Raw genomic sequence first — 20,908 nt, 5'->3', positions numbered from 1 at the left:
ACATAAAGATTGATATATTGGAAGGTTATGTTTGGACAACGGAATGGTTTCGGAAAGGTTCGGGCATTTTCCGGAGTACCGGGGGTTACGGGAACCCCCCCCCCCCCCAGAGTTAATGGGCCCTCATGGGCCCTAGTGGAGAGAGGAGGCGATGGCCAGGTGATGGCGCCCCCTCCCCCCAAGCCCAAACCGAATGGGACTAGGGTTGGGGGGGCCGGCCCCCCTTTCCTTCTCTCCTCCTCCTCCTTCCCTCCTTCTCCTAGTGGGAATAGGAAAGGGGGGCGAATCCTACTTGGACCGGGAGTCCAAGTAGGACTCCCCCCCATGGCGTGCCCCCCCTTGGGCCAGCCACCTCTCCTCCCTCCCCCCCTTATATACGTGGGAGGGGGCACCCCAAATACACACCAAGCCTTCTCTTAGCCGTGTGTGGTGCCCCCTCCACAGTTAGACACCTCGGTCATATCGTCGTAGTGCTTAGGCGAAGCCCTGCGCCGGTAACTTCATCATCACCATCGCCACGCCGTCGTGCTGATGGAACTCTCCCTCGTCCTCAACTGGATCAAGAGATCGAGGGACGTCATCGAGCTGAACGTGTGCTGAATGCGGAGGTGCCGTACATTCGGTGCTTGGATCGGTTGGATCGCGAAGACGTTCGACTACATCAACCGCGTTACGAAACGCTTCCGCTTTCGGTCTACGAGAGTAGGTGGACACACTCTCCCCGCTCGTTGCTATGCTTCTCCTAGATAGATCTTGCATGATCGTAGGTAAAAAATTTGAAATACTACGTTCCCCAACATCTTCTAGATAGATCTTGCGTGAGCGTAGGAAATTTTTTGAAATTGCATGCTACGTTTCCCAACACTATTAACTTCAAAGCTGCAAGAGGTTGATCACTCCAAGTAGATTTGTGCATATCTCATAGCTGCAAAACCTATTTTGAAGCTACCAAAGGTTGGTTTATTATTTTTGAAGCTGCAACAGGTTCATCACTCCAAGTAGATTTGGGCATATTTCAGAGATGGAAAATCTTTTGGGAAGATACATGACATCGGTCTATCAGATTTTGAAGCTACAAGAGGTTTATCACTCCATGAAGATTTGGGCATATCTCAGAGATGCAAAATCTATTCTGAAGGTACAAGATGGCATTCTATTAATTTTGAAGCTATAAGAGATTGATCACTCCAAGTATACTTGGGCATATCTCGAAGATCCAAAATATGTCTTGAAGCTACAAGAGGTTGGTCTATTAATTTCTATACTAGAAGAGGTTGACCACTCCATGAAGATTTGGGCATATCTCATAGACGCGAAATCTATTTTGAAGGTACAAGATGTCCGTCTATTAATTTTGAAGCTATAAGAGATTGATCACTCCAAGTATACTTGGGCATATCTCGAAACTCCAAAATATGTCTTGAAGCTACAAGAGGTTGGTCTATTAATTTCTATACTAGGAGAGGCTGATCACTCCACGAAGATTTGGGCATATCTCAGAGACGCGAAATCTATTTTCAAGGTACAAGATGTTGGTCTATTAATTTTGAAGCTATAAGAGATTGATCACTCCACAAGTATATTTGGGCATATCTCGAAGATGGAAACCTTTTTGGAAGATACATGACGTCGGTCTATTAAATTGTGGAGCTACAAGAGGTATATCACCCCCAAGTGGATTTAGCCTATCTGAGAGATGTAATATCTATTTGGAAGTTACAAAAGTTTGTCTATTAATTTCTATACTAGGAGAGATTGATTTATTATTTTTGGATTGAAGTTGCAAGAGGTTGAGCACTCCAAGTAGATTTGGACATCTCTGGAAGATACAAGATGTCAGACATACAAGAGCTTTTAGCAACAAGAAAGGAATATGCTACACCTATGAACGAATTTAGTTACGGGGAAGGTTATGCGATGACGAGGAGAAATCACAGGGGGTAGTTTAGATTAGCACTACGGGAAACAGCCAATTTGCCGTCAGGAGACGTCTTTGCCGTCAGCTTTTTGTCGGGCAGACGTCTTCGCGAATGCTTTTGCCTATAGGGGTGATTAGTTTGAAAATTTTCCGGGGGTGAGGGGTTAATTTAGATATGTTTGTATGTCCAGATAGTGACGTACTCGCTCCATCCAGAAATAACTTTTTTATGTCCATTCATTATTGTTATTGTTGTTGTTGTTGTTGGGATTGCCTCTCTAGAAGACGTTTATAGTTTTTTTTTAGAGAGAGGAACACAGGCTTTATTGATCACTTAACAAAGTTACAAAAAGTCTCCCGGATACAATCCGGAACAGAATGAAAAATCACAAAGCTAGACAAATTCTTACAAGATTTAGCTAACAAATGAGCCGCTACATTAGCTTGCCGATGAAACATGCTTGAACACCACAGAAACAAAGCTTTGAGAAGCAAACTTGATGTCTTCAACAACAGTACCAATGCTGGAGCGATCGCAAGATCTAGAATTCATACTTTGCACAAGCGAAAGGCAATCCGAAGCAAAGATAACATCAGAATAGCCTTCATCACTAGCTAATTGCACAGCTCTACGTAGGGCCAAAGCATTCGCAAACCGGTAAACACCCTCTAGGACGTATGTAGTGTAGTAGAAACACGCATAATGCAATGAAAAAACAGTTTGCTCAATCTAATAAACCAGTAAAAGGTTTTCTCGTTAACAAGACATTTTACTCCCTCCATCTGGGTTGGCATGTGCGTGTTTCTAGGTTGTCAATTTGAATAACCAAATATGCGTTGTACGTCACCGAAAATCATATGATTCTCAATTCATCTAGGTTGTCAATTTGAATAGCCAAATATGTGTTGTACGTCACCGAAAATCATATGATTCTCAATTCATCTATGGATGAAAGTTGTAAACATATAATTTTCGTCCCACACACATCAATTCCGGCTTGGCGAAACACCATGGCACACCTACCTACCCTGTGGACTCCAAGAACCGCCCTAGCCTGTGAGCAAACCGGGGAAGATCACTGGCAGACGACGTACGACACCTTCCTCTTCTGCTCAAAGTATAGACCGTGGCCTCCCTTAACTTTTCCTTTGGCAATTGGCATCCAGTGGTAGCTTAGCTGTGCTGCGAAGGGCGCGCCAGCCCCATGCCATGCCGGTCGACGACCTTTCTCCGTAGGCCATAGGCCCATAGCCCACCACCACGGACCACAGAGGAAAGGGAACGTGCATGGTGCTCCAACTAGTTCTGCTCGGGCCATTTTAGGATGGACGGGAGAAGAGAGCACGAGGAGGAGGGCCAGTGGTGGAGCGTGGGGTTCGTTGGTGTACGGCCACATGCATGTATGTATCCTGCCAGCCAGCTACCTCTCTCGCATCGTGTTGTTCAGCTTTGAACGACGGTTGTACGTACATGGACTACCCCAAGTGGTAGTAACTTTTTACAAGACGTATACCATGTCAAAAAACGTCTTATAATTTGACACGGAGGGAGTGTTTCATCGTGTTCTTCTTCTCGTTCTACAGTGTATCATAACACTTCGTCGTGTACCCACTATAATCATGCCGTCCGAAATCGTGTGAATGATTTGCATCAAGAATGGTACCGCCCTTTTCGTGTATGTATGTTGTAAGATGCACTGCCGCTGGATATTTATAAAGATCATGAAAGCATGCAGTGCAAGGCGGTCTACATTTACTGCTGCCGTTGGTTGGGCCCTTGCTCGTCCTCCTGGCGGACACTGCACCGCCCACCACTCCCCCTGCGCCGCTACAGCGCCCCCGCTGCCGCCTGTCATGCACCCACCCAGTCAAAACCGCGCTAACCGCTAACCACCCGGCCAGCCTCACCGCCGGGCTTACCGCGTCACCGTCCTACCTGGAGCGCCAGCGGCAGCTCGACCATGGCGGTGAAAATGGGGACGACGACGACAGCGCAGTAACCGGGCGGGCAGCGATCGGGTGAAGTGGTGTCCTGGCACTCCACACTGTCGGATGATCCGGCCTAGAGCTAGACCCACCGCCACCCGCCTTATCTTCCCCCTCCCTCCCCCTCTCCCTGCGTCCACGGCCTGCGTCTTGGCCTCTTGCCATTTACTATTTAGGCGCCGTGTAGGTGGCCGGCCGGCAGGGACACACATCCATCCATCGACCGCCATTGCCTGCCAACCCCGTCGTGTAGGTAGGTGACTGGCCGGCCGCGGTAGTGAGTGAAGGCTTCTGTGCTCTGCTCTGCTCTGTGAGGCGGCCATGGCGGGGCTGCGGCTTCTTGTTGGGGCGCTTTGGCTGCTGGCGGTGCTGCGGCAGGGCGCGGCGGCGGAGGCGGGGGCCGTCTCCGTGGACGGGCGGCGCGCCATTGCGTCCACGGGCGAGGACTTCGTGTGCGCCACCCTCGACTGGTGGCCGCCCGACAAGTGCGACTACGGCACCTGCAGCTGGGGCCGCGCCTCGCTCCTCAACCTGGTCAGTGGTCACCACCGACACCCCCCAGTTTCTCCCCTCCCTTCACCGCCGGCGAACTAACACCATTTTTTTTCTTTCTCAACCCCGCGCAGGATCTCTCCAACAAAATCCTTCTCAATGCCGTCAAAGGTAGGCCACCATCCATCCCATCCCGCTAGAGGTTCTTGGCGCGGCGGCTCACTGACCGATCCTTGCCAACGCGGCGCAATTCCCATTTTGGTTGCAGCCTTCTCGCCGCTGGTGCTCCGGCTGGGCGGCTCGCTGCAGGACAAGGTGGTGTACGGCACGGCAGACCGGCGGGGGCCATGCGCGCCGTTCACCAAGAGCGAGTCGGAGATGTTCGGCTTCACGGAGGGCTGCCTGCCCATGCGCCGCTGGGACGAGCTCAACGCCTTCTTCCAGAAATCCGGGTAATTTCCACCCTCAATCTTCCCTCGTTTCTTCCATGATTTGAGTTCTGAAGATCAGAAGATCATCACATCACATGGTCCGCTCCACTCTGAACCCGCAGGGCCAAGATCGTGTTCGGGCTCAACGCCCTCAACGGCCGGGTGCCGCTGCAGGGCGGGGCCATGGGAGGCAACTGGGACACCACGAACGCGGCGTCCTTCATCCGGTACACCGCCGGCAAGGGGTACAAAATCCATGGCTGGGAGCTCGGTACGTCCTCCATTTCCCTTGGTAACTGAAGCGAGAAACTCCACATGGAGATGGGGTTTCATCCTGAAATGTGCTCTCTCCTCCTTGCAGGGAATGAGCTCAGCGGCTCCGGCATCGGGACGAAGATCGGGGCGGCCCAGTACGTCAAGGACGCGATCGCCCTCAAGACGACGGTGGACAGCGTGTACCGGGGCAGCCCGGCGAAGCCGCTGGTGCTCGCGCCCGGCGGCTTCTTCGACCCGGCCTGGTACGGCGAGCTCATCGCCAAGACCAAGCCAGACATGCTCGACGTGGTGACCCACCACATCTACAACCTAGGGGCAGGTGTGTAAGCTTACGCCCATTTTAAAGAATTTTCAGACAAAAAGATACATGAACCGGACCTGAACTCGTTTGTGAAACACTGGACGTTTACAGGGGTGGACACACATCTGATTGACAGGATCCTCGACCCGAAGGCGCTCGACGGCATGGCGAGCCCGTTCAGGGATCTTCAGGGGCTGCTGAAAGCCGCCGGGACGTCGGCCGTCGCCTGGGTTGGGGAGTCTGGAGGGGCTTACAACAGTGGGCATCACCTTGTCACTGATGCATTTGTGTTCAGCTTCTGGTAAGATGGGAGATCCTTGAGATGAAAATTCAGTAGATACTCTTGATGAAGTTCTTACTTATGGGGTTTGTGGTTTTCAGGTTCCTGGATCAGCTCGGCATGTCGGCGAAATTCGACACCAAGAGCTACTGTAGGCAGAGCTTCATCGGTGGGAACTACGGCCTGCTGAACACGACCACATTCCAGCCAAATCCTGACTACTACAGGTAAGATCAGTATGCTACTTGATGAAATTTGCAATGCAAACAATGGCTAATGACATAGGAACTTGCCTGAAAGTGTGTAAGCTTCGACTTCCATGACATTTCCTCCTTCCTGTTTTCCTCTGCAGTGCTCTGCTGTGGCATCGCCTGATGGGAACCAAGGTTCTAGAAGCCAAGTTCACCGGGACCAACATGATCCGCGCCTACGCGCATTGCGCAAAACATGCTGTAAGCAATCCAGATGATCCTACACATTTTCATCACCACAACAACATCAACAGTCTCATCATCTACTGACCTTCTCCATGTCTGTCTCTTTCAGCCGGGGATAACCCTGCTGCTCATCAACCTGCACGGCAACGCGACGAACCACGTCAAGGTGGCAGGTTCAGGCGGCCGCGGCGCACACGCCGGAAGGAAGCACGGGGGGAGGTTTGCTCAGGCGACCGGAGCGGCGAGGGAGGAGTACCACCTCACGCCTGAGGGCGGCAACATCCAGAGCCAGGTGATGCTGCTGAACGGCAGGGCGCTGGTGACCGGCGCCGACGGGAGCATCCCCAGGATGGAGCCTGTGAAGGTGGACGCGGCGCGGCCCATCGCCATGGCGCCTCGGTCCATCGTGTTCGTCCACATGCCGCATTACCATGCCCCTGCGTGTAGCTAGAGGTTTTGGTGTTCTTGCTGGTATAGGTGGTGGTGATAAAGGGTGGCTTGCTAAGCATGTCCATCCCAAGATAGTTATAAGATGGCTGAAGAGTGTGTGGCTTTGTGTGATTAGATTGTAAGAGGATGAAGGGGAAATTGACATAGCACCAAAAGGTTTCTTCTGAGTGGTTTGTGTTTTCTTGTAATGGTGGCAGACAAAAAGGATAGGAAACATTTACCTTCAGCCTCAGAGCCATGTTGTTTTGGATGGGAACATAGAGAATCAAAGTAGGAATGAAGCTTTTCTGAACCAAGAGGCAATGGGAAACCAACTACTTCCACAGGAATTTTCAAAGAAATTTGTTGGTTTCATGCAGAAATTTCCAGGCATTTCACACAAGATCAGAACATTCCTACATTCTGAACTAGCACTTCTATCTAGCTGATCTTATGCAGATCGAGCAGCAAGTCACAGGTGCACACAGATCAGCTGAATAAGAATAAAGACTCGGCATAGGTGAGATGATGCAACAATCGTCATGATGTCATTGTTCAAGGGTTCAAACATTATCGTCGTCATCACGGGACGAGGAAAATTTGCCAGACACATACCAATAATGACCCGAGGACATCTGGTCTCTCTCTTCTACTACATGGAGCTACAAGCCGGTAATGGTGAGACTAACGTAACACACCCAAGAGGCCAAAGGGAAAGTGGGGGTAAACTGCGGCAATCCTGGAATAATGACACAAGAACCAAAAATAACAGCAGCGCACAACATACGAACGGCGGGCGGGCGGGGCAGAGTTATTCGTGATGGTGTCCGTAGATTCTAAGTCCGCTCGACGAGTCTTCTAGATGTACTTGAACAGCACACCTCCGTACGTGGCGAAGAAGGGCGCGAACACGAGGGACTCGACGGCCATCAGCTTGATGAGGATGTTGAGCGACGGGCCTGAGGTGTCCTTGAGGGGGTCTCCGATGGTGTCGCCGATCACGGCCGCCTTGTGGCAGTCTGAACCCTTGGGGCCAAGGGACCTCGCGTGCTCGCTGTTGCCGGCCTGAAACAAGTAGCGAAGAAGTTGATGACAAAGTTAAGAGACATGATCAATACATTGGCTCATCAATATATCAATATAAAGTCAAAAGGAAATGAACAATCAGGGCTTCTGAGAATATTTACCTCAATGTACTTCTTTGCGTTGTCCCATGCACCGCCGGTGTTGGAAGCAGAGATGGCGATCTGTAAGTAAGGAACTAGGTAAATGCCTAGAATAAACGGATTCAGAGGTACTCCCCAGGAAGCAAGGGGAGAGCACTAGGATACCTGTACTCCAGAAACAAGGGCACCAGCAAGAACACCAGACAGGGTTTCCACGCCGAAGAGGGTTCCGACAATGAGGGGGGTGAGCATGACCAAAGCACCCGGAGGAATCATCTCCCTGATGGAAGCATCAGTGGAGATCTTGACACAGGTGGCATAGTCGGGCTTGGCAGTTCCCTCCATCAGTCCAGGGATGGTATTGAACTGCCTGCGGACCTCCTCAACCATCTTGAGAGCAGCACTTCCAACACTCTTCATGGTCATGGCAGAGAACCAGTACGGAAGCATGGCTCCGACAATCAGGCCAATGAACACCTTGGGAGATAGGACATCAACGACCTTCACACCAGCTCTGCTGACAAAGGCACCGAAAAGTGCCAGGGACACAAGAGCAGCTGATCCAATGGCGAAACCCTGCAACATTATATGCAAAGAGTGAGTTACATAACCAATAAAGTGGCTTTCACTACAAACCCATCACCCACTGCCTAATTCCGCAATAATCAAATAGCCCATCTTATCAAATACTTTTAACTTCTCAATGTGGCAAAAAACAACAGTAGTCAAGTCAAAAAGGAGTTACCCAACAAATGTAGAGCAGGAAAATTTACCTTTCCAATAGCAGCGGTTGTGTTGCCAGCAGCATCAAGAGCATCAGTCCTCTCACGGATTCTGTGGCTCATGCCAGCCATCTCAGCAATTCCACCAGCATTGTCACTAATGGGACCATAAGCATCGATAGCAAGACCAGTTGCCATTGTGCTAAGCATGCCAAGAGCAGCCATTGCAATGCCGTACATTGCAGCAATAGAGAAGCTGACGTAGATGCTGACAGCAATAGCGAAAATTGGGATGATGACTGACTTGTAACCAAGGGCAAGACCGAAGATGACGTTGGTGGCAGCACCAGTTCTGCAGGAATCGGCAACATCTTGCACAGGGCTGCCACAAGGAAATAATTGGGGGATAAGACACCGTAACACAAAATATGAACAATAATATAACTAGAAACTAATTGGGGGATAAGACACCATAACACAAAATATGAACAATAATATAACTAGAAACTAATGGGTTCCTTACCTGTAGGCATTGCTAGTGTAGTATTCGGTCACAAACCCAATAATCAGACCAGCCCACAGACCAACTGCCACACAGAAGAACAGGCCCCTGTGAAACCAAGAGAGCATAATCAGAAGCGAGTACAACATTGCAAATTGAGTAACAAATATTGACAAATAAATTACCAGTTGGACACGTCCTTCTGAGCACCGAAGTTGAAGATGGTGAACTTAGCTGGGAGAGCCAACCAGCTGATCACCGCAACACCAATAGTCATTAAAGCAGTGGAGATGATGAGCTGCTTCTTCAGAGCAGGTTCAATTTCGCTTGCAGCCTTGATCTCAAAGAAATCAGTCGCAAACAGGGTGGTGAGCAAGCAAACAATGATGCCAACAGAGCTCACGAGCAGTGGGTAGCACATCGCAGTGAAATCATGGTTGATTCCAAAAGATGAGATAGAAGCAACAACAAGAGCAGCGCAGGACGATTCTGCGTATGAACCAAAGAGATCTGATCCCATCCCAGCAATATCACCAACATTGTCACCGACGTTGTCAGCAATCACCTGCAAACAAGAGTTTAAAGTTCAGCAAAGGATATGCCATGAAGCATAACAGTCACAGTATAAATTGTAATTTGCCTAAAACGATTAGCCAAAAGCTGAGAAGTGAGAAGTGAACTCACAGCTGGGTTCCTTGGGTCATCTTCAGGAATGTTCCTCTCAACTTTGCCAACAAGGTCAGCACCCACGTCAGCAGCCTTGGTGTAGATACCTCCACCAACTCTTCCGAATAGAGCCATGGAAGACCCACCGAGACCATAACCAGTGATGGACTCAAAAAGACCTTCCCAGTCATCACCGTAGTACATCTTGAACACGTTGATGGTGATGTAAAGAACCACAAGCCCACTTGATGACAACAAGAAGCCCATGACTGCACCAGAGCGGAAAGCGGTGATAAATGCCTTCCCAACACCCTTCCTTGCTTCCAGGGTCGTCCTGGCATTGGCGTATGTGGCGATCTTCATCCCAAGGAAACCAGACACCAGAGATGTGATGGCTCCAAGCAAGAAAGACGCAGTGCTGAAGAGAGCGGTGTAGAGAGCTGGCTTGCAGGTGCCCGTGCTGTAGGTGCAGGGCTGGCCCTTTGTGCTGAATCCCTCAATCGACCCAAGGAAGACGAAGATAACCGCAGCAAAGACGACCATGAACATACCAACATACTGGTACATGGTGAAAAGAAATGAGGTTGCTCCTGTTCACAATAAAAGTTAAACTGTTACACATAACTCATATGACCAAACTAAATAGTTATATTAAATAAAGCCAGCTTTTCATTACAGCTAGCAGTGCACATATTATTACATTATTAGATAACCTCGGTTCAATTGTACCTTCCTGAAATTAGTAAGTAACGAAATAGGATCTACCTAGAGACTGACACACGGAGAAACAAATATCTAGCACCCACTGCCGTCTTACATCTGGGGAAGAGCAGCAGGCCACGCACCCAATCCTATCCCAGCGGACAATTCCAAGAGCAGATCTTCCACTGTACACGTCCCAATCAAAGAAGAAACAAATCGGTGACACCAATCACCAAACCCCAAGAAACAGGACACGCATCCGATGAGGGTTAGGCAGATGGAGATGGCAATCTCACAAGGCTAGCGGCAAACTGACGACACGTCAGTGACAGATGGGCGGGATCCTTATCCATGAGCCTGACGTTTCAGGTCTGGATCTGCCTACCCAGGGCAGTGGAGTGAGCTAAGTCAAGGCAGCTCGCAACGTGTCCAGCTTGCTGCGTCTGGCAGATCCATCACGCGCCTTCCACCACCAAGCGAGTATGATACTCTTCTAATTAAAATAAGACAGCGACGGTAGAGATGTGCAGTTGCTCACTGAAAGCTGCATCTTTACTACAGCACCGACGCAGAACACGGGCACCGCTCAAGGCATTAAAAGAACTGTTTATTGAAGCCTTGATCTGGCACCAAACACAGGCATCTGATGTCAATTTTCATTTCATTCAGATTTAAAAAATGGAAGATGGTGATTTTGCTAGGCTTTCCTAGCCCCACATAAACAAAAATCTACTAGCGTAGCAAACAAAAGTGTCAAAGGGGCCAACTTTCAAATCCTGCAGATTTGGAACTAAGCCAGGAGCGACAAATATATCTTAGGGAAAACGACACTGTTCTGCAGCGCCCACGGGCGAATCAAAAGCTCCGGCGCCCGGATTCGGTTTCCTTTTGCATAAAAGGAAGCAAGGAAGAGCTTTTAGCATGGCTACAGCTCAGCTTTCTCATGGTTTTATCCTTCCATAAAGAGGAAAAAACACTCGGGGAGCTGAAATTCGAAAGTTCCCCGCTCAGATCAGCGCCGGAATCGACGAAATGAGCCAACGGACGGCCACAAACCGAGCCATTTGGCCCTGAAAAATTAAGGCTGCCTAGGCGAGATTCTACTTTGTACAGTAAAGAATATCCAGCAGTTTCAAACATTGTCCGCGCTCGAAGCGCGGCCGCTTCCGCCGGAGAAACGGCCGCGAAACGGGCGGATCTGCTCCCGCCGAGCAACGGCCGCCCCGGATCTGGGGAGAGAGTGAGAGGGGGGGAGGGGGGGACCACCCGGGCGGTGGAGGAGGCGGAGGATGCTTCTCACCTTCAGAGATGGCGGTCTGGATCTCGGCGCACTTGACGACGACGTTGTGGTCGTTGAGGCCCTCCTCCTCCTCGATGAGGTAGTCGCCGTAGCCGTTCTTGCCGCCGCCGCCGGCGGAGGCGGCGCCGGGGGTGACCTTGACCTTGGAGACGATGAACCACTGCGCGACGGCGAAGACGATGCCGACGACCCCGCAGACGGGGATGAGGATCTCGGTCCCGAGCTCCCCGAGGATCGCCATGGCGGACGGCCGAAACCCTAACGGACCGAACGGACGGGACGCACGGGGCGGCGGCGGGTGAGGGGGGTGGGGCGGCGGGTCTCTCGCTCTCTCTGCGTGTGTCTCCGTGCTCCGGATGCCTGCCGCTTTATATAGCGGCCGCGGCCCGTGGCGAGGAGAGGGAAATGGGACCCATCCGTGATTGAGAAGAACTCCAGGGGGCTGCGCGCAAGAGTCCCTCTGTCCCGTTGTACGCAAGTGTTCTGCGGCCATCCTGGTCCCAATGGCAGGCGGGCCCCGGGGATAGGGCATCTTTTTATCCGGTGGTAGTGGTACTCGCGAGGGGATTCGATTCTCTTTTTTTTTTTTGCGCCTGCCTCGGTAGAATCTGCCATCACAGTGACGGCATCACGGAGCGAAACCACGGCTAACCCGAACGGATCAGCCGTCTGAGTGAACAAATTCGCGTGGTTAACCCGGCTTAACAATGCATTTCTGGTGGTAACCACGAACGGATGGCACGCCACGGCTACTACTCGCGGGCGGCGCCGATGGTTATCCTTTCGGGTCGACCGGGGCATCTATCTATCTATCTACTCCTGCTTATCTAGGTGCTGGCGGCGAGCTGGTCGTTCCATCTCAGCTACAGCACGACGCCTGGTCACTGGATTGATGGTACTGGTAAGAAGTTTTTATTGCCATTGATGAGATAGTTAAGACGCCCGATGATGACGGTGCTTTTGGTTAGGCCCGATAAGCTACTTCACCAACTCTGATCCATTACTTGCTGGCGGAGTGCTTTTTCATATAAATGGGAAGATAAAAAGTTGAAATGGGCTAGGGAAGTCCTTGATGGCAGAAATTATAACCAGAGGTGTGCACTCGTAGCAAAAAATAGAGCCGGGATAGTGCTTTGGCGCAATTGCAGTTGTATTGCATTTTTCACCTCGTGGTTTTTTAAATAATCCGTTAGGGGAGGAGCGTTGTGAGCCTGGTCTTCTAGATTTGGACGGGTGAATTTGGGCACAGGGGAGGTGTAGGTAAGGGTTTGGGGGGATTCCAAAAATGGCTAAAGCCTCCGTCCCTCTCTGTATGTATATAGACGCCTCCATAATTGGCTTTTGGGTTAGAGGCTCGGTGGAATTCCATGCCTATTTTCATTTAAGCCTCAGCATGTAAAATGTGCAAGTTTTCCTGCAAAGAAAATGTGTGCAGGTTTAAAGGTTTTCCATGCTCATTGTGTGAAATAAAGATGGTTAGCTAGCGCCCCTTTTTGGTACGGCCAATTAGGGGTTGCTTGGTCATTTTTTTCCCTACCTTCTTATGTTATTGTTTTATTTAATTTTTTATCTCCTTCTCTGCATTTTTATTTTCCTTTCTTCTTTATGCCTCCTTTGGAGGGGATTTGGTCGTCCCTCCCCTCCACCCAATTTTCTTAATTCCTCACTAATCCCCTTCCCCCTCCCTGTTCCTCGTAAATCCTTTTTGTTTGGTTAAACCGCATACGACAGTAGTAGCATCGCGAGCACCCTTGTCTCATCACGTTCCGCGAGTGGCTTCTAGAGTTTTCTGTAACACGTCAACTGGGTCTTCAAAGGGGTTGGTGGGGGGAAGGGGCTGGCATGGGCCGATAGTGATTCCTTGGTATTCTGGGCCCTATGGGGATATTCTCATCTAAACCTCTTCTAACGAATAAGGCCTTATGGAGAAATTAGATATTAACCCACACTATACTTTTCACTTTGATCATTTTTGCCCCCCCCCCTCGAGATTGACGGGTGGGCGAGGCCACTAGCCATTGAAACAATCCTGGGGCAAATCATTAAACCCCTAATAAAGCGTGGCAATTCATCTAATCCCCCAGGCCTTATGCTTCCATGAAAATTGTTATGTTTATTCAAAATTTGATTTGAATTACTTTTATCTGTAGTATTTATTTATAAAAACGCAACAACATTTTTCAATGCATCAATATTTTTGAAAACTCAGTGACCATAAATTTTGAACATATGGACATTTCATAAATACACAAATATCTTTCATTTGAGAACTCAATAGATATCAGTATTAAAAAAGTTGATGTATAGCACAAAATAGTTATGTTACTTATGAGTGGTGTGAACATTTAACTAGTAGTGTGAATATTTTATTTGCCATATATAATATCTTTTCATAAAGAGTGAAACATATCTCGAGAAAATCCTCAGGGTCCATTTCATCGTTGATGAAAGATCAATTCTATAGGATACTCAACATTTAGCCACCAATAATAGTCTCGATCATTTGAAAGACACATTCACCAATGATGAAATCGATGAGGTTGTTAATTTATACACAATGATAAATCCCTGGAACTAGACGTTTTAATGGCCTTTTCATGAAGAGATGATAGCATGTTATTATAGACCAATTTTACAAGTTCTGTTTTAACCAAAAGCACCATTGAAGATCGATCTCTAGTCTACTACAGATTCAAGAGTAGGTATCTTAGAAATGATCAAGTACTCCCCTAGCCCATTTCAACTTTTTTCCGTTCCGTTTCACTGAATAAAAGTGGAAGTAGTGGATCGGTTGGTGAAGTGGTTTACCGGGCCTAACCAAAAGCACCATCATCATCGGCGCCGGGATAGTGTGTTGGCGCTATTGCAGTTATATTACATTTTTCACCTCGTGGTTTTTCAGATAGCCCTATTAGGGGAGGAGCATTGTGAGCCGGGCTTCCAGATTTGGACGGATGAATTTAGGCACGGGGGATGTGTGGGTAAGGGTTTCGAGGGATTCCAAAAAAGGCTAAAGCCTCCATCCCTCCCTGTGTGTATATAGACGCCTCCATAATTGGCTTTTGTGTTAGAGGCTCGATAGAATTCCATGTCTATTTTCATTTAAGCTTCAGCATGTAAAATGTGCATGCTTCCCCGCAAAGAAAAAGTGTGCAAGTTTAAAGGTTTTCCATGCTCATTGTGTGAAATAAGGATGCTTAGCTAGCGACCCTTTTTGGTATGGCCAATTAGGGGTTGCTTGGCTTTTTTTTCCTACCTTATTATGTTATTGTTTTATTTATTTTTTATCTCCTTCTCTATATTTTTATTTTCCTTTCCTCTTTGGAGGCGATTTGGTCTTCCCTCCCCTCCACCTAATTTCCTCAAGTCCCCACCTACCCCCCCCTCTTCCTCGTAAATCCTTTTTGTTTGGTTAAACCGCATACGACAGCAGTAGCATCGCGAGCGCCCTTGTCTCATCACGTTCCGCGAGTGGCTTCTAGAGTTTTCTGTAACACGTCACCTGGGTCTTCGGAGGGGTTGGTGTGGAGGGAGGAGGGGGCTGGCATGGGCCAACGGTGATTCCTTATTATTCCGGGCCCTATGGGGATATTCTCGTCTAAACCTCCTTCAACGAATAAGATCTGGATAAATTAGATCTTAACCCACACTTTACTTTTCACTTTGATCATCCCCCACCCCATCGAGATTGACGGGTGGGGCCGGGGCCACTAACCACTGAAACAATCCTGGGATAAATCATCAAACCCCTAATAAAGCTTGACAAATTATCTAATCCCCCAGGCCTTATGCTTCCATGAAAATTGTTGTGTTTATTTAAATTTTGATTTACATTACTTTTATCCTTAGTATTTATTTATAAAAACGCAACAACATTTTTCAATGCATCAATATTTTTGAAAACTCAATGACCATAAATTTTGAACATATGGACATTTCATAAATACACAAATATCTTTCATTTGAGAACTCAATAGATATCAGTATTAAAAAAGTTGATGTATAGCACAAAATAGTTATGTTACTTATGAGTGGTGTGAACATTTAACTAGTAGTGTGAATATTTTATTTGCCATATATAATTTCTTTTCATAAAGAGTGAAACATATCTCGGGAAAATCCTCAGGATCCATTTCATCGCTGATGAAAGATCAATTCTATAGGATACTCAACATTTAGCTACCAATAATAGTCTCGATCATTTGAAAGACACATTCACCAATGATGAAAACGACAAGGTTGTTAATTTATACACGATGATAAATCCCTATAACTAGACAGTTCAATGGCCTTTTCATGAATGATGGCATGTTATTATAGACCTATTTTACAAGTTCTGTTTTAACTATCATAATGAAAAAAAATAAGCATACAACTTGTTAACAGTCTCTAAATATCGCTCATTTCTAAGATACCTACTCTTGAATCTGTAGTAGACTAGAGATAGATCTTCATGGTGAGCATGCCTATTAAAGTGTTAACGAAATCAATGGCTAATAGGGTATAGAGAGATATCATATAAATACCTAGAAATAATTAATATGGGTTAAACATCAAAAGTATTCAGGAATCCTTATGTTAGGCTTTTGAATACCTTCAAATCCGCCACAAATCTAAAAGAGAAGTTGCATTCTTTAAGATCAATTTTGACAGAGCGTCTAATAAGGTATAACATAGTGCTTTTGTTTTCATGCCTCAATTGGATTTGGTGGGAAAAAATCTCGAATACGCACAATATTAAAGGGGAAGGAGGGTAAAGAACCCAGTCCACCGTATGGTGTTACAAGTTGTTACAACCCCACCTGACACCATAAGAACTCCACCCAACATGCATCAAACTATCACAAAAAAACTACTCCCCTCTCGCCCACATGGCTAAAGCACCGAAAAAACATCCAAATCTCCTTTTAGAAGGCCCACTTATCGCCATGCCCCACCTTCCTTCGCAATTCGTGAGACCACTACCGGTCGTAAGGGCGAGTCCCCTATCGAACACTACGGCATTTTGATGCATCCATAGTTGCCATAGAGGACAAGGATGAAGATGGCACGGAATTCCTTAGGTATGTATCTCCTAGCAGCTTCGTCCGAGCACCATTTCATGAGCGTGCCATTTTTTGTTGGTGTCCACTCTGGCCTGCCCAGCGGCAAACGGATCTGAGTCCACACGGTCCTTGCGGACACACACGTGAGTAGGATGTGGTCGATCATGTCCTCAACCTGCACATAGCAAGCACACTTCCTGGTGAGGCAAACCCCTCTATGCCAGTCAGCCCGAAGTCCTTCATCTATTCCGCGGTGCCAGCCATGTAAAGAAACGACACTGAAGAGGTGCCTGAGATTTCCACATGAAATCTGTGATACGTCGCAAATGTATCTATAATTTGTAATTGTTTCATGCTATTACATTATCACTTTTGAATAAATTTTATAGCAATTTATATTATTTTTCTGGACTAACCTATTAATTTAGTGCCCAAATCCACTTGATGTTTTCTACATGTTTTCGGTTTTACAGAAAATCCATATCTTGAGACGCGTATACTCATAGCAGAAATACAATTGATATAGTGTGTTGGTGCAACTATAATTATATTACATTCTTTTTCTCCTCGTGGTTTTTCAAATAACCCATTAGGGGAGGAGCGTTGTGGGCCTGGACTTTCATATTTGGATTGGCAAATTTGGGCACTTCTTATCGATGGGTAGGTTCTGAAAATGGCTAAAGCCTTCACCCCTTCCTATATATAGATGTCTCCATAATTGGCTTTCCATGCTAGAGGCATGTTAGAATTCCATGTCTAATTTGAATTAAGCTGCAACATGTTAAGCGTGCATGTTTTAGAGGTTTCCCATGCTCATTGTGTGAACTAAGGATGCTATGCTAGCACCCCTTTTTGGTACGGCCAATTACTGGTTGCTTGGCTTCTTTTACCTGTCCTTTTCTTCTATTATTATATCTTATTATCCCCCCCCCCTCCTTCTCTATATTTTAATTTTCCTTTTTTGTGTGTTTCAACAAGAAAACATTATCTTCATTTGCATTTTGATTCAAATTACTTTCACCACTTCTGTTTATTTATGAAAAAACACAACTACATTTTTGGATGTGTGAGCATTTTTTAAAATCTATGACATTTTGAACTTATGGACATTTTTTAAATACACACATATTATTTATCTGAGAGCATGAACATTTTCAGTAGATATTGTAATTAAAAAGGTGGACGTATAGTACAAAGTTGTTATGTTACTCATAAGTAGTATGACACATTTAACTAGTAGCGTGAACATTTTATTTGACATTTTTAATATGCAATTAGAGATATCTAGAGAAAAGCCTCGGGACCCTTTCACCACCGACGAAAGATCAATGATACTTGGCTTTAGCTACAAATAATAATCTCAATCATTTGGAATACACACTCATCACTCATAAGATTGACCAGGTTGTTAATTGTATGCACAATGATAAATCCCTACAAGTAGATGGTTTCGATGGTTTTTTCATGCAGAGGTGTGGGCATGTTATTATAAATCAATTTTATAGGTTCTGTTTTTGACTTTCATGATGAAAAAGGTGAACTGATAACTTGTTGACACTATCTGCATTTCACTCATTACTAGGATACTTCTGAATCTACAACAAACTACAGACCAATCTCCCTTATAAGCATGCCTATTAAAGTTTTAACAAAAATACTAGCTAACATAGTGCAGAAAAATATCATATACGTAGCAATAATCGATGTGTGTTCGTTAAAAACATAAATATTCTAGATTCTTACATTGGGCTTTTGAATACCTTCAAATCTTCCACAAATCAAAAAGAGATTTTTTTTATCTCTAGGATTGGTTAAGAAAAGGACATTTGATAAGATAGACCATTGTGCTATTGTTTTCACGCTTCAACAGTTGGATCTGGGGAAAATGGATCATGTGGACAAGGAGCATACTGAACTCTGCTATAACCCATGTTACACTTAATGGTGCGACTGGCAAAAGAATTGTTTGCAAAGGAGGTATCAGATAGGGGGATCATCTATCTCGCCTACCTTTTTGTGCTGATTATTGAAATCTTGAAAAATTCTGATCAATGAAGCTTGGCATAATGATGAAATAAAACTGTCTATTGAAGAATCTTTTGGATTGGGAAGTCCTACTATTCAATTAATATGGATGGCAGTGAACCATCATAAATATTGATCCAGATCAACTGAACAATCTTAAAGATATACTTCGAAAGTTCTTAGATTCACAAACAATATATAACTACAAATACGTACATATGCATGGATGTGTTTACTCCTTGATGGCTGGTCGTGCATGCAAATGTGCAATGCATACTTTGCTTTGTTTATGATCGTGCTTAGCTTTTTTTTCCAGAAAAATGACTATTTACAATAGAAATGGATGTGCTTAGTAGGGAATCATACTCATGTACAAGAAAAATGTCTGCATTACAAGCTCTTTTGGGATTTTGGTCTACCCATTAACTTTCCCATGAGCTTGAGTGAGTAGGTCGCAACTTCTCTTAATCTTGTATGCGGTCACCGGCCAATCAGTCTATATGAACGACGGCAGCAACTTTAGTACCACCTTGCTTACCTACCTGATGATGAGTAGATGTAAGATCTAGGCTTGAGCGCGTGAATGTTGGACAATGCAAGCGAGACAAGCTCACGTGCTTACGTGATCGAGTCCTTGTATGGTCGTTCGCTCAAAAAGTATAAATATATTTTTGTAATTCGGTCAACTGTTTGGTTTTTAGCTATATACCATGGAACCCAAAATTCAAAATGGTAGGAAATTTTCATACTGTACTAAAAATCAAAAACTATAAAACCACAAAATTAGTTCCGTTCCATCTATTTTTGGCATGGTTTTCCGGTTCAGGTTTAAAATGCAGAGAGTGTGAGTCAAGACAATAAACTTTGTCTATAGTGTCTATCAACAAAACTGATGACAAAGAAAAGGACCTAGCCCATATTATTGAGTAAAAAAGGGAATCCATGCCATATGAATGTCGTACATACAAAAAAAATGATCATTGCTATGGATATTACAATGGCATATCTCTAACCAATTCATCTTTTTTTAGATGGATTCATCTTCATTTCGACTGTTCCCTTTTGGTCATATTGTCGCAAGAGTTGGCACCTTGGACTGATGGTCATCTCAGCCATCACCCTTGCATACCATAAAAGGCGCTATTAACCACATCACTGATTAAAAATAATGATTGTCTTGAAGACATTCCCTGCCCATCTAAGTACTTAACTTCTCTAACTTCGAAATGTAATTCAATATATATTTGCGTGTAGTTTATACCGTTTTGCTAAAGCACATCTAAATATGCCCTAAGAATTGTACATCTAAATTATATATGGTTTATTTTTAGGCGAAGATTCATGTGGGTGGTTCTTTTCCTCTTTATATATGATTAAGCCATTTAGATGTGCAATAACTAGTCTAGATGTTCCCTAGACATGCCCTAGCTTATAACATCACTCTCATATAATTGTGTCAAAATTAAAAGTCCATTCTACTAACAGGTGAGTAGCAGTTATTAGAGCATCTACAACCGGGGCCTCAAATCCCTTTTCATACGCCCGCATGAAACGGCCGGGTCACTGACCGGTAAAAGAAAACCGACCCAGACGGGCGCTTCAAAACGACCTCAAATGTCTGGGCTGACCGGCAACCATCATAATCAACCTGAATATGGGGGCGGATATGGGGATGCCCGAGTGCGGCCGGGCGTGTCCTCCACGTCGGAGCTAGCCCACGCTGGCCCATCCAACCCCACATATATTCGTCCTCATCCGCTCCCCCGACCAAACCCTAGCCACTCCACTCCACTCCGTCATACAAGTTCCCATCCGGCGAACTCCGGCATCGCAGGTAGAGGATATGAGTCCTACACCTCCAGATCCGTCGACCCCAAGCTCATCTCACGCGGCTGAAAGATCGTGGATGTCGCCTAGAGGGGGGGGGGGTGAATAAGCGCTTTAAAATAACTATGGTTTAGGCTTGAATAAATGCGGAATAAACCTAGCGGTTAATTTGCCAAGCACAAAACCTAAAACAATTAGGCTCACCTATGTGCACCAACAACTTATGCTAAGCAAGATAAGCAACTATGTGATAGCAAGATATATGACAAAGAACAATATGGCTATCACAAAGTAAAGTGCATAAGTAAAGGGCTCGGGTAAGAGATAACCGAGGCACGCGGAGACGATGATGTATCAAGAAGTTCACACCCTTGCGGATGCTAATCTCCGTTTGGAGCGGTGT

At 46.1% G+C, this 20,908-nt stretch overlaps 2 protein-coding genes across 2 annotated transcripts; one reads left to right on the top strand and one right to left on the bottom strand.

The window, feature by feature from the left end:
- Nucleotides 1-3,777: 3,777 nt before the first annotated feature.
- On the top strand, nt 3,778-6,867 carry LOC125520335 (heparanase-like protein 3). The gene is made up of 9 exons (XM_048685229.1): nt 3,778-4,438; nt 4,531-4,567; nt 4,665-4,848; nt 4,950-5,098; nt 5,189-5,422; nt 5,516-5,705; nt 5,786-5,911; nt 6,037-6,136; nt 6,231-6,867. The coding sequence occupies exons 1-9, from the start codon at nt 4,226-4,228 to the stop codon at nt 6,570-6,572; spliced, it is 1,575 nt and encodes a 524-aa protein (XP_048541186.1). The 5' UTR covers nt 3,778-4,225; the 3' UTR covers nt 6,573-6,867.
- Nucleotides 6,868-7,076: 209 nt separating this feature from the next.
- Nucleotides 7,077-11,956, bottom strand: LOC125520334 (pyrophosphate-energized vacuolar membrane proton pump). Its single transcript, XM_048685227.1, has 8 exons — nt 11,609-11,956; nt 9,625-10,196; nt 9,126-9,505; nt 8,962-9,048; nt 8,490-8,820; nt 7,882-8,292; nt 7,738-7,797; nt 7,077-7,615 (listed from the first exon to the last, which is right to left on the bottom strand). Exons 1-8 carry the CDS (start codon nt 11,847-11,849, stop codon nt 7,409-7,411), a joined length of 2,289 nt encoding a protein of 762 aa, XP_048541184.1. The 5' UTR covers nt 11,850-11,956; the 3' UTR covers nt 7,077-7,408.
- Between the last annotated feature and the right edge of the window lie 8,952 nt (nt 11,957-20,908).

Source organism: Triticum urartu, chromosome 7, assembly GCF_003073215.2.
Source record: "Triticum urartu cultivar G1812 chromosome 7, Tu2.1, whole genome shotgun sequence".
Lineage (NCBI taxonomy): Eukaryota > Viridiplantae > Streptophyta > Magnoliopsida > Poales > Poaceae > Triticum > Triticum urartu.
The sequence above is the reverse complement of the archived record's forward strand: the minus strand, read 5'-3'. Positions and strand labels throughout refer to the sequence as shown.

What these genes read in the sequence shown, in the direction of transcription:
- LOC125520335 (XM_048685229.1), top strand. Translation starts at nt 4,226, where the DNA reads ATGGCGGGGCTGCGGCTTCTTGTTGGGGCGCTTTGGCTGCTGGCGGTG. An exon ending in GCGCCTCGCTCCTCAACCTG is followed by an intron (nt 4,439 to 4,530) that starts GTCAGTGGTCAC and finishes AACCCCGCGCAG; the next exon opens with GATCTCTCCAACAAAATCCT. An exon ending in GCCTTCTTCCAGAAATCCGG is followed by an intron (nt 4,849 to 4,949) that starts GTAATTTCCACC and finishes CTGAACCCGCAG; the next exon opens with GGCCAAGATCGTGTTCGGGC.
- LOC125520334 (XM_048685227.1), bottom strand. Translation starts at nt 11,849, where the DNA reads ATGGCGATCCTCGGGGAGCTCGGGACCGAGATCCTCATCCCCGTCTGC. An exon ending in ATGACCCAAGGAACCCAGCT is followed by an intron (nt 9,506 to 9,624) that starts GTGAGTTCACTT and finishes TCTTGTTTGCAG; the next exon opens with GTGATTGCTGACAACGTCGG. An exon ending in TACACTAGCAATGCCTACAG is followed by an intron (nt 8,821 to 8,961) that starts GTAAGGAACCCA and finishes TCCTTGTGGCAG; the next exon opens with CCCTGTGCAAGATGTTGCCG.